The sequence below is a fragment of the Cololabis saira genome, chromosome 11 (assembly GCF_033807715.1).
Source record: "Cololabis saira isolate AMF1-May2022 chromosome 11, fColSai1.1, whole genome shotgun sequence".
Classification (NCBI taxonomy): domain Eukaryota; kingdom Metazoa; phylum Chordata; class Actinopteri; order Beloniformes; family Belonidae; genus Cololabis; species Cololabis saira.
Window position 1 is genome coordinate 22,515,322 of NC_084597.1, and position 16,140 is coordinate 22,531,461.

Here is a 16,140-nt window from a genome sequence, read left to right on the forward strand (position 1 = left end):
CCCAGTAGTCGGTAAAGGATCTGGATCCAGGCCCTAGTGGTAGTCTCTGTTTGCTCCTTGTTGGATGCATCCCGCATGGAGGAAATGACCATATAGGGAAACTCCACCCTATATGATGTCATAGAGCTGATGCTTGAAAACTCTCCAGAGGGAAGCGCCATGAAACCTGAATATTTAGTGTGTAGAAATATCACAACATATATCTTTATTAAATCAATTTCCCTTTGAGGATTAATAAAGTTTTATTGAATTGGATTGTACATTTCAGCCTTACTTCATGTCAATGATCATAATATTACAGTAGATAAGTTAGAAAAACATAGAAAAGCAGAATATGGCAACTTCAACATTTAAAAGCAAGTCTGCCTCATACACTGACAACATCCCAAATTAATACACGGGAAAGTCACAATACTGCAATACTGCAGTGGGTCAGGGTGCAACACCACAACAACATCACTGTTTTCAGAACCTCATAAAAGTGTTCGGATCACCAAAATAAAATAAAAGAACTTCCTATCAGGGAGTAGGTCTTACATGGTACCGCTTCTGGATGTGTAATTTCCGGACCAGCAGCAGAACTTAAAAAAAAGTACTGTCAGAACAGACAGTAGTTCACTGTAGTTTGGCTGAACTGACACCTTAAAACCACTTTCACTGCTTCACTCCTGCTGCAGCTACTTTAAAGCCAATAAAAACATGGTGGCATATAACCTCACAACAGACAACCCACAACAGATGAAACAGGTTTACTACACAACTTTACGTTTGATGTTTAGGTGTAGATGATACAATCAGCACGATGTACAGTTAACTTGATGTACGGTTCAAAGATGTCTCCTGTATACCTGGACCATGAATCTTAAACATCTGCACATCACAGTTGTCTGAAATATTTATTGTATTTTCAGTTTTATAGTGAAAAAGGTTTATAACAGCAGCCTGAGTCGTATTTGAACTTTTTACATGAAGACTGAGAAACTGAGATTTGTGAAGTAAATTCAGCTGTACTGACACCTGTACGTCCAATAGCTGTGTAATTGTATAATTTAACAAGTAATTTATCATTTATAGGGGCGAGTGAAAGGTGTGGACGAGAGAGAGGTTCGTTACAGGTCCAGATCCGGACCCCAGCATTTGAAAACTAGATCTTTTGATTAGTTTAGCTAATAGCACGGTGGAAGGGTTGAACTGTGAGTCTGGCCGTCCACATAGCTTTATACAAAGCAGACATTTTTCATAATTTACAGTTGGTTTTGGGATGAAATGTATTCTAGTGATTTTCTCTAGAAAGCGGGTGTCACTTTTACAAGTGCCCCAAGCACACCACTTAACCATTTTTAAATAAATAAATAAATAAACGCTTTTGTGGTTGTAGCCTACTGCAGAACCGATTTTGTTTTGGAAGTACGGATCGGATTTCTGCCAGTTAAAAATACGCTGCACCCTCACTACACTATGTGCAGTGTGCTCCGAAGTGTTCCTTTTACAAATACAAAGTTTAAAAAAAAAATAATCCAGTGATTTAAATTTCTATACAAGGCAAGTAAAAACTATGCTTTTTCCATTGATGTGAACGAGAGAGATGGCTGTTTTGTCCAGCTGGATATTCTGCCCGAATGTAGCAACGGATAATGATTTTTCTGATTGGTCAGTCATGGACCAATCAGAAGGCTGAGAAAGGGTCAATAATATAATTTTTTAGTTGCGTGTTTTGGGTCATCATCCTGTTGGAGGTCTTCTTTTCTTTGAAGGACTTGTTTTTACAACTGTGGACATACAGTAGAGCTGATGGGACTTGTCAAAAAGCTCCAGTTTTTTCTCAACTGTCCAAAGAAGCTTTTCTGATGGTCTTTCTCTGGTGGAGTCCTCCTTGGTGGTCCACCTTGGTCTCAACAGTGGAGTCCTCCTTGGTGGTCCTCCTTGGTTCTAACAGTGATGAAACATCTCTGGAAGTTGTTCTGGACCCTTTAGTGTCCATTCGTATTATCATCTCTTTAGTTTGTCATCAGTTGTACTCTTGTGTCCACATCCAGGAAGGTTGTCTACAGTCCTGCAAAGCCTGAACTTCTGGATAAAACTTCCACCTGTAGTCAGGAACATCCATCTGCTTGGAAGACGGTCCTTTAGTCTTCAACGTGTTGGTCTCTAGAAATTCCTGATGATCTCAAACAACTGTCTCCTTTACTGTCTCTGGTCCAGTTTCAGTGTGGTGGACACCATGACACCAACCAGCAAAGAAACACATTTGACCCTTTAGACAGTAAGACTGACTGAAGACACCTGAGACATAGCCATGGGAAGTGGGGGTGTAGCACCCCCTGCTGGATTAGTGTGTCGTGGCACACCCACCAGTTGACAAAAAAACTACAGAGTAAATGCAATAATAAAAGTAAAATTGTGTTGTATACTAGGGGTGTAACGATACACTAATCTCACGATACGGTACGATACACGGTATTGAAGTCACGATAACGATACAATACGATATTATAGCAGTATTTTTTTAACAACCTTGAATGAGGAACATATGACTGGAAAAAAAATGTCTTTTATTTGAAAGACACAAAATACAAAACAATGCTGTGTGTTTGCCCTATTGTTACAGTTTGTAATGCTTTATAACTGTTTACGTTTTAAAGAGAAAGCCAGGCCAACCATTTTCCACAAACTGAACTAAAAGTAAATGTCAGGTTTGCATTATGCATCTTCAGTTTCATACAAGTACAAATATTTTGCCACAAACTGAATAGTTTCTCTCATGTATGATTTGACTTTTTTATTTCTAATTTAACAACTAAAATTAAATAAATAAATAAAAGTAAATAAATACATACAATTTTACATCATAAAAAAGATTGATTCATGCTCACCTTATAAGTGTAAGAGGAGATTTATTTTTGTTAAGGTTATTTTGGTAATTCAGGGTTCATTATTTTATAAATATATTCTTTATATTCTGATGTAAATCAGGGACTATAATTACACTAGTCAGTTTATCTGTAGTTGTTAATACTGTCTGTTTTAGATTTAGATACAGCACTAGCTGCTGTGTTGATGTTCTAAAATCCTACACTGTTGAGCGGACATTAAAGTACACTGGAGCTCAGCAGAAGTTGTCCCCGTGTTTATCCTACTCACGACCCGAAAAATGTTTAATTTAATAAGGTAAGGCTTAACTCTACACCAGCCTTACATAAGTAAAAGTTCAGAGCTCAAAACGGGACCACAAAATGGGACTAGTTTCTTCTGAGCGGAGTAAGATTTTGGTCCGCGGGTCGAGATGCGGTCGCGGTCGCGGCCGCGGTCGGATGCGCGTTTCTAGTCAACACAATAGATTAATATTAATAACCCAATATCGCAATACACTTTGTCACCTCCACGACACGTATTGTGACGTTTTTGTATCGCGAAATTTCGTGGCACGATATATTGTTACACCCCTATTGTATACACAAAGTAGATGGTTTAACACAGTTTTCAAAACGTGTCTGATAACACTGTGCATTGTGGTTATCAGACATCGTACGAAGTAGCCACACATGTTTAAGCTACGCCTGGCAGCTTGAATCGTCGTGGTATGCCAACATCAGTGGTCTCATCGGAGCGCTCGTTGTCCATTCTGAGGAGATTAAACATGCGGTTACCGAACACTATGACACAGAAGAGACACATCTGTCACTGATGAATGTCCACAAAGACATTGTGTAGCTACAGACATGAATGCGCTCATGAAAGGTTTTATATCCATGACACCTCCATGACTGGAGGAGGGTTAACGTAACTGCAGCTCCACAATAAGTGCTCGGTTTGTTATAAGTAGCCGAGCCGAGCTGAGCAGTGTTTTTAGGTCCACCCCCTACCCCCTAAATATTGTGGCCATATGTCGCTGTCTTTTATTTCCTTGGAAACCTCTCTTCCACCCCCCAACCCAAATCATCTTCCCACGGCCTTTACCTGAGATGTTCACAGGACACTAGCTCAACCCGTCACCATGGAAACATGATCTGACATCTTCTCCAGAGTAACCAACTCATGTGTCCAAGATAGTTTCATTAGTTTGTTTTTCATGATTCAGTTTTTTTATTTCTCAGTGGAAATGCATAATTATTGATGACAAGTTTCATGTTATTTCAATGACCATTATACGTTTTTTCTTTGACAGAAAAATGCCAATTAATTTGTGCATGTTTAAATCTAAAGTTATTTGTATGTTTATAAGTAAATGGGAAGATCCTTGATTTTATGGTCTCATTAGTTTGCAGAAATTATGTTTATGTTTAGATATATTCATAGGTTTTATGAATTATCTACCTATTATCTTGTAATATACCCTACAAAAGCCAGGTTCCTGCCCGTTCTAAGGAATCTGTAATGATAAAGGGAAGGTTTTCCAGAACCAGCTGAATTCTCTGTGCATGAATGACGGGATATCCTTCTATCATCAGTTGCTCTACGGACCCTCCCCCCCGGACAAATATTTCAGGCAACACCTTCCACGGGATGAATGTGGACAGGAGGAGTCCAGTTCGAAGGTCTGGAACATCGGTCCCCCCGGGTCCTTGGCAGTGAATCCTTCCCGTCCTTGCCTGTCCCTCCCCAGTCTTGGCGCTGCTATTCCCGTCTCTTTTCTCGTGTCCTGTCCTCTATATTTAGCTGGCCTTTGATCCGGCTGCTGCAAACTGAACCCTACTCACCACACTGTCAAAACAAGGGGGGGTACCAGTAATACAGTCCAACAGGTGCTGGCTCTGCTCAAGCACACCCTTCACACACCGTCCCCTTGTTTCTATGCAACACAAACACAGCGTCTCGAAGTGGACGGGACACTGTTGCTGAGGGGACACGAGAGTCCGGCCACACCACAACCAGCTCGACAGTCCTGAGCGTCGAGACAGTTCGAGGTTTGTCCATGTTTCCGTCAGGGTTGTCTTCTCCTACTGAGAGCAGACCTGAGGGCTCGGGGGGGTGGCTTCTGAGACTGAACTGTTAGATGTGACGTCCACCTGAGGAGGAGTGCAGGACGGCTGGTCTGAAAGCTTCTGATGTGAGGCTGCAGGATCTACGGTGATGGACACAACCGTCTCCATCCGACTGACTCGACTTATGCTCATCTGAAAACACAAACCGTTAACATGTAAAAAAACGATCTCAACCCATGTCGTGTCCAACAGTCCTGTCCAACACTTGTCTCTAACGGTCATGTCCAACAGTTGTGTCCAACAGTCGAGTCCAAAACTTGTGTCCAACACTTGTCTCTAACGGTCATGTCCAACAGTTGTGTCCAACAGTCGAGTCCAAAACTTGTGTCCAACACTTGTCTAGTTTAAAATAAATAATGTTGCTGTGAAAAAATGTTACATGTTGTTGCTCGTCTGAGGTTGCCTTCACACGGTGATGAGACAGCAGTCTCAGAGATTATTGATCCGTTCAGAGTAGGGCTGTTCGATTTTGCCCAAAAATAAAATCTCGATTTTTTTCTCTCAAAATCCGATTTTCGATTACGATTATTTTGTGAATTGACAAAAGGCAAAGAAATGATTTCAAATATGCTGTTTTTTTATTGAACATTTGCCCCATTGGGCTTTAAGTGCAAACTTTGCTCTTATTAAACCAAAAATGAATGAATAAAGTGCAAAACTCTGTAAAATAAGTTGAAAAAAAGTTTTAAAAAATATAATAAAATATAAAGTTTTATCTCTGGAAAAAAAAAAATCAGCAAATCAGCACTTGCAAACATACAGTAAGTTATATTTCCAATTAAATAAAACAAGACATTTTCTAATTAAACTAAACTGGGTCTTTGCATGCTAAATAATAATGCAACCCATGAAGGAGGTAGAGGTGTGTAATGTCAGTCATTACATTTGCTGTTCACATTTGCAAGTTTTTTGCAAGGAACACGAGCCGGTCTAGCGCCCCCTCCTACACTAAAGAGCCTCTACGATGGGGAACTTGTCGCAGGTATTGAGAGGTATTTCCATCAATCAATCATTAATATGTGTGCAGACAAGGTAAAAAAAATAAATAAAATAAAAAATAAAAAATAAAAAAAAATCGATTTTACGATTTTCACGTTTTAACATCGTTCTAATTACATAATCGCGATTACCATTTAAAATCGATTAATCGAACAGCCCTAGTTCAGAGTCAGCTGATCGGTTCAGTCAGCTCAGCATCGACAGCAGATAGTTTCTCTCTGGTTTCTCCGTGTTTGTAACACCCACCTGGGCTTGAAGGAAACGGGGAGACTTGAGCTCCAGCTCATCCTTGGCGGCAGGTGGAGAACAGCAAAAGAAGACCTGCCGGAAACCTGCCCTGAACCTGGCAAGTATGATGAACACAAACACAGATCACAGCCCACACCGACACGGAGAAGCAGCGAACGCTGCACTGATGCAGCCCAACCGGGAGACAGACCTGCCGTTGAGACAGCAGTAGATGATGGGGTTGTACATGGTGGAGCTCATGGCCAGCCACATGACGGCCAGGTAAACCTGCTGGATGAAGCGCTGCTCAAACAGCTCGGGGAAGAACTGGTGCAGCAGGAAGTAGATGTGGTAGGGCAGCCAGCAGATGGCGAATGTACAAACCACCACGATCATCATCTTCACCACCTGACACGGACGATCGAGAGTCAGCGGGCAGTGCAGCGGGTTAAGGTCTAATCTTTTCAGAGGGTTTGTTTTTACATGTGAGGGATTAAAAAGCCATCAAGGTAAATGACACAGTGGTGATGATGGTTTGTGTATTGCATCACTTTGCGTTTAGCGATGAGCTGCTCTGTGTAGTGATCAGACGAATCTCCAGGAATCTCACTCGCCCAGAGGGTGACCCCCACCGTCATGTACGCCCATCCCATGATGCACAGGGGTAGTAAGTAGATCAGCAGCATCACACACATGTAGTAGCTAAACCGCAAATAGAAATAAATAAATACAATAAGTGCAAATGGACATTAAGGATATGAAATGTCAAATTAGTGGATGCTGTTGGGGGGAGGGGGGGCAGCGGTGCTCGGGAACGGTGCTGGGATGAGCGTGGCCTACCCTCCTCCACTCAGGTGTGCCTGATCAGTGGTGGTCCTGCTAGGCTACGCCCAGCGCTCTTCCCTGGGGCCAGCCCGGGTACCTGACCTGCGGATAAGCTCGTGTTTTGGCCCTGCATGTGTCCCGGGACCCCTGATGCCCCCTCAGACACACACACGCAAAAAACAACATAAAACTAAAAACATATGCACAAATCCTGACTCTTGGGCTGATCCTCCCTGGTAGGAGGAGTACAGCTGGTGCAAGTTTGCCCAGGGGAACCCTGATGCTCAAGGAAACATCTACTGAGGGTTCCTTCCTGCTCAATGAAACATCTCCTGAGGGTTCCTGCCACTGGAGGAATTATCTACTGAGGGTTCTTTCTGCTTAAGGAAACATCTACTGAGGGTTCCTGCTGCTTAAGGAAACATCTACTGAGGGTTCCTGTAGCTGATGGAAACATTTACTGAGGGTTCCTGCCACTGGAGGAAATATCTACTGAGGGTTCTTTCTGCTTAAGGAAACATCTACTGAGGGTTCCTGCCACTGGAGGAATTATCTACTGAGGGTTCCTGCCACTGGAGGAATTATCTACTGAGGGTTCCTGCCACTGGAGGAATTATCTACTGAGGGTTCCTGCCACTGGAGGAATTATCTACTGAGGGTTCCTGCTGCTTAAGGAAACATTTACTGAGGGTTCCTGCCACTGGAGGAAATATCTAATTCCTTCAGTTAAATTTGTTGAAATTTCATGAACTAGTAGACCATAGTATTCTGCAAATTATGTTTAAAGCTCATAAAAAAACTTTACCAATCAACATTCAGAAAAGATTTGAAAAAAGAAAAAGCAAGTATAACTTAAAAGGAACAGAGATTTTTATAAAACCAAGATGCAGGACAAAATTGATGGAACGTTGTGTTTCTGTGAAAGGAATCAATTTATGGAACAATCTGAACAAAGAAAACAAAGAATCCAAATCAAACATTACATTCAAAAGAACAATTAAAGCCTGTATGTTAAGGAAATATAACGAAAAATGTTGAGTTTGATTGACATACCCGTAGGCGGTGGTAATTTTATTTAATGTTATTTTAATTTCATTTTAGTTGTTTTTATTCACTTAGTTGTTTTTTTTATTTTTATTTATTTTTTTTATTATTATTAATTTATGTTATTTGTGAAAGGGGCAGATCAGATAAGATTGCTGCTCCCTTTTCATTCATAAGTTAGGAACACTTGTATTTGTGTTTGTATTAAATTGTTTTGTTTTTTGAATGAAATAAAGAATAAAATGAAAATGAAATGAAATCTACTGAGGGTTCATGTGGCTGAAGGAAATATGTAATGAGAGTTCCTGCTGCTGAAGGAAACATCTACTGAGAGTTCTTGCCAGTGAAGGAAACATTTACTGAGGATTCCTGCTACTAAAGGAAACATCTACTGAGGGTTCTTGCTGCTTCAGGAAACATCTACTGAGGGTTCCTGTGGCTGAAGGAATTACATGCATGAAATCAAAGAGAAGACTCCCCAATCTTTGACATCTTTCCACATCCTTGACTTGATTTTTGACCTCACTTGAAGGATTACACACAGATTATCTCAGCACCTGAGGTTTATTTCTAGACAGGGTTTTTATTAGTGGACCTAAATCTCATGATGTGAGTGGCAACTTAAAACTGACATGCAGCTTTAAAGTAAGAGATGTAATATTTTTTTAGACTCAGCTGAGCTAATCTTGAGCTGACAGCGAGACGCACTGAGAGGCGTAGTATATACAGTGTGGTACTGTGTGTCTGACTAATTTTTCATGAATACTGAGTGCATCTCGGACATATTTGTGACATTTGATCAATCACAATCCATCATCTCATTCTGGGATGGTGACCCCTGACCTCCTGCATCTCTCAGAAGTCATTTACATGAATTTGCATAGATTATCCAAACATACCAACTGTCTGGAGTTCTGGGTTCACTTCAGAACACCAGGAGATTTATGGAGTGGATCTTTATCACCTGACATGAGTGATGGATGCAGAGGTATAAACTGGACCAGAGTCGGACCTCATCTACTGACCACTAGGGTCTGGTCCAGACCTGCGGCTCCTCCGCCGACCAGCAGCACAGATACTCACACTTTCCTGAAGTCCACGGTGGCGTATTCAGGCCAGTCTATGAAGCAGACCGTCCGTCCTGGCAGCGGCTCTGTCGTGGAGTAGTGGTATTGAGGGAAGGCTAGGAGCAGAGCCAGGGTCCAGATCACCCCAATCACCACCCGGGTCTCCGTGGAGGACAACCTCTGCTGCAGCGGGTGGATGATGGCCGTGTACCTGTCACCCACGGACAAGCAGAGGAACTGCTTAGCAGCTTTTCCTTGGCTCCTCCTCAGGACGCACCGTCTGACAACAGACTTGCAAAGACTGCTGAGATCTACCGTATTTTCTGGACTATAAGCCGCACCTGTATATAAGCCGCATCAGCTCTATTTAAAAAAAAAAAACAATAAAAAAAGATATATAAGCCGCACCCGTATATAAGCCGCATCCGCTCTATTTAGAAAAAAAGATATGCAAGCCGCAGATATTTCTGTTGTTAGATTAGATATTTCTGTTGTTAGATTAGATATTTCTGTTGTTAGATTAGATATTTCTGTTGTTAGATTAGTACATCTGTACTACATGTACAGAAGGATTTTGAGCTGTAAATGATGTACATGTTTGTACCTAAATAGATCCTTTCCTAACGGTGTCTTTTAACACGGCAGCAACTTTGCTGATTAAAACGGGACAGAACCAAGAGAAAATAACTGCTATTTATTTATCTATTTATCTGTTTGAAATCTGCTTCTACTTCTATCTGCTAAAGAAGAAGTAGCGTATTCTTCTTTGCATTTATTTTGTCTTAGTTTTTATTCTAATTCCGGTTAGCACTCCCCCTAGCGGTGGAAGAAAAATCCACAGAATAGCTGCACCTTTGTATAAGCCGCATGGTTCAAAACCTATGAAAAAAGTAGCGGCTTATAGTCCAGAAAATACGTAAATGTGTTTCATTTATTTCATCCGCAATACTCGTCCCCAGAATCCGATTAGCTTTAGTTAAGTCATTTTCCTGAGGGTTCAGCTGTATGTGTGTGTACATGAACTGACTGATGTTTCTCAGAAGGAGTCAACAAGAACCGGTTCAGGGTTGTGCACACACACACACTCACACACGCACACACACACACACACACACACACACACACACACACACACACACACACACACACACCTGTCCAGAGCGATGGCCGTCATGGAGTAAATGCTGGCAAAGATGGCCGCTATGGGGAAGAAGTTGTGGAAGCGGCAGTAAACCGGGCCGAAGTACCAGTCGTTGTGAACGGCGTAGGCAAAGTTGATCACCGTGTTGAATGCTGACATGGTGGCCTCGGCGAAGGCCAAGTTCACCTGTGGGGAAAGAACAGCCTGGATGATGATGGCCTAAACCTTGAGACACGTCACCAACCCTCCAGAACTGGCTGAGGGGACGAAGGCTGATCCTGTTCTCCACAGACACGTCCAACACCACAGTGGCCTCTCGTGTCGACACGACTGCTGGTGAAGGAGGTGGGAGGGATTTACTAAAATGAAACGACAGAAAATGAAAAACCCACATTTGATCATTTAAATCAGCCTGACATTTAACACTGATCTGAGCAAGAAACCCATCAACAGGTTTTATTCTACTCTCGTAGAAGATAATTCAGAGAACATGACCCCCAAGAATACCCGGGAACCTAAGACGGTTCACGTTAACTGACGTCTTCTCAGCCAGGACAAGCATTAGAACCTCACCTTTTAATCTGATGTTTTGGTTGATAAAAGTCATCAGACTGGAGGAGGATGGCCTGCTCAGAAAAACTACGACAAACCCCTGTCTCCTTTTCTGAGCCGGTCTGGACCCGGACTAGCTGGCTTACCAGAAGCTAGGTCGGGCGATTTTGGAAAAAAATAAAATCCCGATTTTTTTCTCTGAAAACCCGATTTTCAATTTCGATTTTGATTTTTTTTTTTTTGTAAAACTACAAAAGACAATGGAAAAAATTGTTTCAAATATTTTATCTTTATTTTTAAAGAAAAATAGCAAACAAATTTCCCTATTGGGAATGAAGTGCAACTGCAAGATACTGTAAATCCTCCTTGACTTTAGTAAAGTGACAACAATTTACAATTTTCTTGACCAAACAAAGATGACTAGACGAGCTCTGTCTGTAATGCAGCCAGCTGCAAAAAAGGAAAATCGATTTTCCGATTTCCTTTTTTTAACATCGATTGTGATTAATAAATCCGATTTAGATTTAAAATCGATTAATCGCACAGCCCTACCAGAAGCTCACCCAGCTCACAGTGCCTCCCTCCACCTGTCAGTGGATTACCAGCTTCCTGACTGACAGGAGGCAGCAGGTGAGGCTGGGGAGCATCACATCCAGCACCCGGACCATCAGCACTGGCGCCCCCCAGGGGTGCGTCCTCTCGCCACTGCTCTTCTCCCTCTACACTGTCCTGCATGTCTTAGATGTTTCCCTGCTTCAGCACACCGTGATAAAAGTACCTGTGTCATCGACAGAATTGTGCAGCCCTGGATGACAAGCTGATGGCGATGATTAATTAGAATCAGGTGTGTTAAAGCAGGGTAGCATCTAAGACATGCAGGACAGTGGCACTCGAGGACCAGGGTTGCCTACCCCTGCTCTACACGAACGACTGCACCTCAGGGGACTCGTCTGTGAAGCTCCTGAAGTACGCGGACGACACCACCGTCATCGGCCTGATCCGGGAGGGTGACGAGTCCGTGTACAGACTGGAGGTTGATCAGCTGATCCACTGGTGCAGTCAGAACCACCTGGAGCTGAACCTGCTGAAGACTGTGGAGATGACAGTGGACTTCAGGAAAAACCCACCACCACCCCCCCCCCCCCTCACCATCCTCAACAGCACTGTCTCCACCACAGACTCCTTCAGGTTCCTTGGATCCACAATCTCCCGGGACCTGAAGTGGTCCACCCACATTAACTCTGTCTGGAAGAAGCTCAGCAGAGGTTGTACTTCCTGCGCCAGCTCAGGAAGTTTAACCTGCCACAGCAGCTGCTGACCACCTTCTACTCTGCCATCATTCAGTCTGTTCTCTGCACCTCCATCACTGTCTGGTTCAGATCGGCCACCAAACTAGACAGACACAGACTGCAATGGACAATCAGGTCTGCAGAGAGGATAACTGGGACTAACCTCCCATCTATCCAGGACCTGTACCGGTCCAGGACCAGGAAACGGGCAGGTAACATCTCTGCAGACCCCTCACACGCAGTCTGATTGAACTCCTCCCCTCTGGACGGCGCTACAGAGCTCTGTAGCCAAAACCTCCAGACTCAGAGACAGTTTCTTCCCCCAAGCTGTTGCTCTGATGAACTCTCATCACTTATAGAGTCTCAGAGTAATCAATCACTGTGCAATAATAATAATAATAACCACAACCATATGCTGTAACAATGCACATTTCAATAACCATGTCTATCTCATACTGCTGCACCTTTTACTTAAAAAAAAGGAATATATGTTAATAAGAGCTCTCATTTGTCTATTTACTGTACAGAGAGTGAAAATAACTGAGTCAAATTCGTTGTCTTGTTTGACCTGACTTGGCCAATAAAGCTGATTCTTATTCTGTTTCTGATTACAGCCACCTTGATGTAAATGTGTACATTTATCAATCATCTTTCTAAGAATGTTAAACTTCAAATAGTTTGGAACTGGTTTTATAACTTTTACAAGATTGATGTGTGGCAACAGTTGTTTCTCCAAGACCATTGCTGATTCCAGACAAACCGTCCTGGTCCAGACATCTGGTTGTGGTGTGTGGACTTTAACGTTTCCAATGATCCAGAGCAGACAAATTCTGCCTCTCTAGAGGTAATGGGACATATTTAAGTGTTACTTACAGTCTGCATACCTGCTGATACGGTTGCCACCCGTCCCGTAAAATACGGAATTGTCCTTTATTTGAGAAAAAAATGTTGCGTCCCGTATTGAACTAATACGGGCCGCAATTTGTTCCGTATTTTCATTAACGCCTCATACACACATCTGTCACACAAACATCTAAATTTAACAATAATGAACAAAATAAAACACAGAAAACATTAAGGCCAGCAAAATCTTTGATTGTGTAAATGAACTTTTACACCATATTCTAGTTGAATTATTGAAATAAATGAACTTTTACACCATTTTCTAGTTGAATTATTGAAATAAATGAACTTTTACACCATATTCTAGTTGAATTATTGAAATAAATTAACTTTTACACCATATTCTAGTTGAATTATTGAACTAAATTAACTTATACACCATATTCTAGTTGAATTATTGAAATAAATTAACTTTTACACCATATTCTATTTGAATTATTGAAATAAATTAACTTTTACCCCATATTCTTCACCTGTAGCTATATTATACATCTTGGCTGATGTGGACATACAAGCATAGGAGGATATTTCAGTTACTAGTACGGTTGTCTGTCTATACAGTCACGCAAGTTCAATGCTATTAAAGCACTTTAAACTTTAAGCGTTTTGTTTTTTTCATATAAAATAAACAGATTTTTATGCAGTTTAGAAGTTTTGGGGCTTTTTTTTGGCGCCTGTGCTGCTGAAATCGGGGCGTCCCTTATTTCTATTTCTGAAAGGTGGCAACCCTACCTGCTGATGATCGGTTCATCAATGAGGATGATGTAGTTTATATGTGCATAAGAATCCTCATTGCTCTCACATTTGGGTCATGATGATAAAACAGTTCTGGGTCCACAGTTGCTCAGACACCAACCAAACAAAAATCGTTTAAAGTTAGGGTATCGCCGCCGAACACTCACCAGAAAGTAGTTGGTGACGGTCCTCATGAGTCTGTGCGCCAGAATAATCCAAATCACCACGATATTGCCGACCACGGACACGACGACGATGCTGCAGTAGGCAACAGCCCACAGAGAGACCTGCCACGGCGGCTGGATGAACTGGTTGAAGCCGTCGCTGCAGTTGCCGGGAGCGCCGGTGCTGTTACAGTCGGTGGCGTTGAGGAGCGGCTCCATGTTCTGGGCCGTAGCCCGTCTGGTGACTGGGGTGTTAAAAATAGAGCCGACAGCGTCCTGTTACCAGAACAGGTTCTTCTCCGAGAAACAAAAAGCAACGGCAACAGTGGGCTTGTGGAAAGCGCAGCGACGCACCGCAGAGACGCGCGCCCCAGAGGATGCCACAGTGCCAAGACGCACGACGCAGCGCACCAGCTACACCCCTCCTCCAACCACCCCACACCCACCATCAGCCTTTTCTGCCCACTGTCACCTTTATTAGAAGTAATTCTGGATGCGATCTAACCAGTACTCGAGTTGAGGGCCGGGGGATGAGGGGGGATGGCATCCCCCCTGAAATAAAAACGGTCAAAATCATCCCCCCGTAAAACTGCCATCCCCCCTTTCCATCCCTTATGTCATTTCATCAATGAATGTGGTATTACTGCTATTTCAACATTTAGAGTCATCACTAGAAAAATAACACCAGAAAAATAACTTATTTGACAATTTTTACCTGTTTCAAGTACATTTTCACTTTAAATAAGTAGGAAAATCTGCCACTGGGACAAGATTTTATCTTCTTATTACAAGCAAAAAAAAACTTGTTCCACTGGTAGATTTTTCTACTTATTTCAAGTGAAAATCTACTTGAAATAGGTGAAAATTGTTGTTTTTTCCAGTGATGATTCTTGTTTTAAGTGTAATGAGATTTTTTTTTACTAAAATGAGACATTTTAACTAGAAATAAGACAAATATTCTTGTTAAGATTTTGAGTTTTTGCAGTGATCCATTTTACTTATCCTGTGAAGGACAGAGGCATATTGATAAGTTCAGAAAACTGTTTTTTTTTGTTGTGTTTTGATGTATTTGATGTAAGCCCAGTGGATATTTAAAGCTTACAGAAGGCTGCATTTAACTGCTGCTATGTCATTCCTGCAGTATTTCTGCAGGTGTTTTGGTCACTGCAATTATTTGTAATATATTATATTATTTGTAATCAGCACAAATGATCTGTCCCCATATGATAAAATCCACCATCCCCCCTGAATTCTTTTTACAACTCGAGTACTGGATCTAACACGCGGACCCGGATAACCGCGGGATTAATCTGCAGTCTGATGATATTACCTGAGCTATGGCAATGCTTTTAACGTCAAACACAGGAAGCAGGATACTCATGTGGGTGTACACACCTGTTGTCACCTGGATGGGGACAAAGATGATGGTAAACCACATGACAGCAAATAAATATCCAGCCTGTTCATAGTCTGCTATGTTAATTATTATAAAATAGGCTCACTTCATCAAAGAAGAGGGCTAAATACTCAATTAAAGCTGCAACGAATTATCTTAACTGAGACTCAAATATGGCTAAAAGCCAGCTGTCACGTGCTCGTGGATTACAACAATCTGGATTGAAATCCCATTGTAGCTGGACACGCATGGGGAGGAACGGTGGGTAGTAGAGTAGAGAAGTGAAAATGGAGGAGCATGTTAAAGTTGCCCGTCCAGTGAATGGGAAATTTACATTTATAAAAAGCCCTGACGGCACCATTGATAAAGGTAGAGTGATATGTGTTCTTTATGGAAAGGACTTTGCTCACCACCGAAGAGGCTCAAGTTTAGCCGCATAAATGCAAAGCACCCGGTCGCGAGCGCAGCCACAGCTAACGTTAGTAGCAAAGATGTTACCACAGCAACGCTCTTCCCCAAACTAAACTCGAGCAGAGCCCCCTGCGCATGTGCAGGTCTGCGACACAGAGGCTGGCGAATGTTCTTGCCAACTGGACGTAAATCCAAATGGAGATTAATTAAATTACAGATCTTAATTAATTAATCTCTCAATTTTTTTAGTCGCTTGACAGAACTAGTTACTGCACCTTACCAACCGGGATGTCGGTCAGCTGGGGTCCCTGTGTCTATGCTGTCGGCAGTAGAAGAACTGCAGGTCTGGATCTGCAAGTTTTTTCATACTTATGCATTAGCTTCAACCCAGAAGTTTGCATGTT

The 16,140-nt window shown here is 42.1% G+C and overlaps 1 protein-coding gene across 1 annotated transcript; it reads right to left on the reverse strand.

Annotated features, from left to right (window-relative positions):
• Positions 1-248: 248 nt before the first annotated feature.
• On the reverse strand, positions 249-14,187 carry LOC133455148 (substance-P receptor-like). The gene is made up of 7 exons (XM_061734032.1): positions 13,933-14,187; positions 10,297-10,472; positions 9,162-9,356; positions 6,761-6,911; positions 6,421-6,617; positions 6,228-6,324; positions 249-5,114 (listed from the first exon to the last, which is right to left on the reverse strand). The coding sequence occupies exons 1-7, from the start codon at positions 14,146-14,148 to the stop codon at positions 4,938-4,940; spliced, it is 1,209 nt and encodes a 402-aa protein (XP_061590016.1). The 5' UTR covers positions 14,149-14,187; the 3' UTR covers positions 249-4,937.
• Between the last annotated feature and the right edge of the window lie 1,953 nt (positions 14,188-16,140).

Bases quoted from the DNA above. Each gene is read 5' to 3' on its own strand.
- LOC133455148 (XM_061734032.1), bottom strand. From the start codon at position 14,148: ATGGAGCCGCTCCTCAACGCCACCGACTGTAACAGCACCGGCGCTCCC. The intron at 6,325-6,420 runs GTCTGTCTCCCG...CATACTTGCCAG, and splicing joins TACTGCTGTCTCAACGGCAG to GTTCAGGGCAGGTTTCCGGC. The intron at 5,115-6,227 runs GTGGGTGTTACA...TTGTGTTTTCAG, and splicing joins CCCGTTTCCTTCAAGCCCAG to ATGAGCATAAGTCGAGTCAG.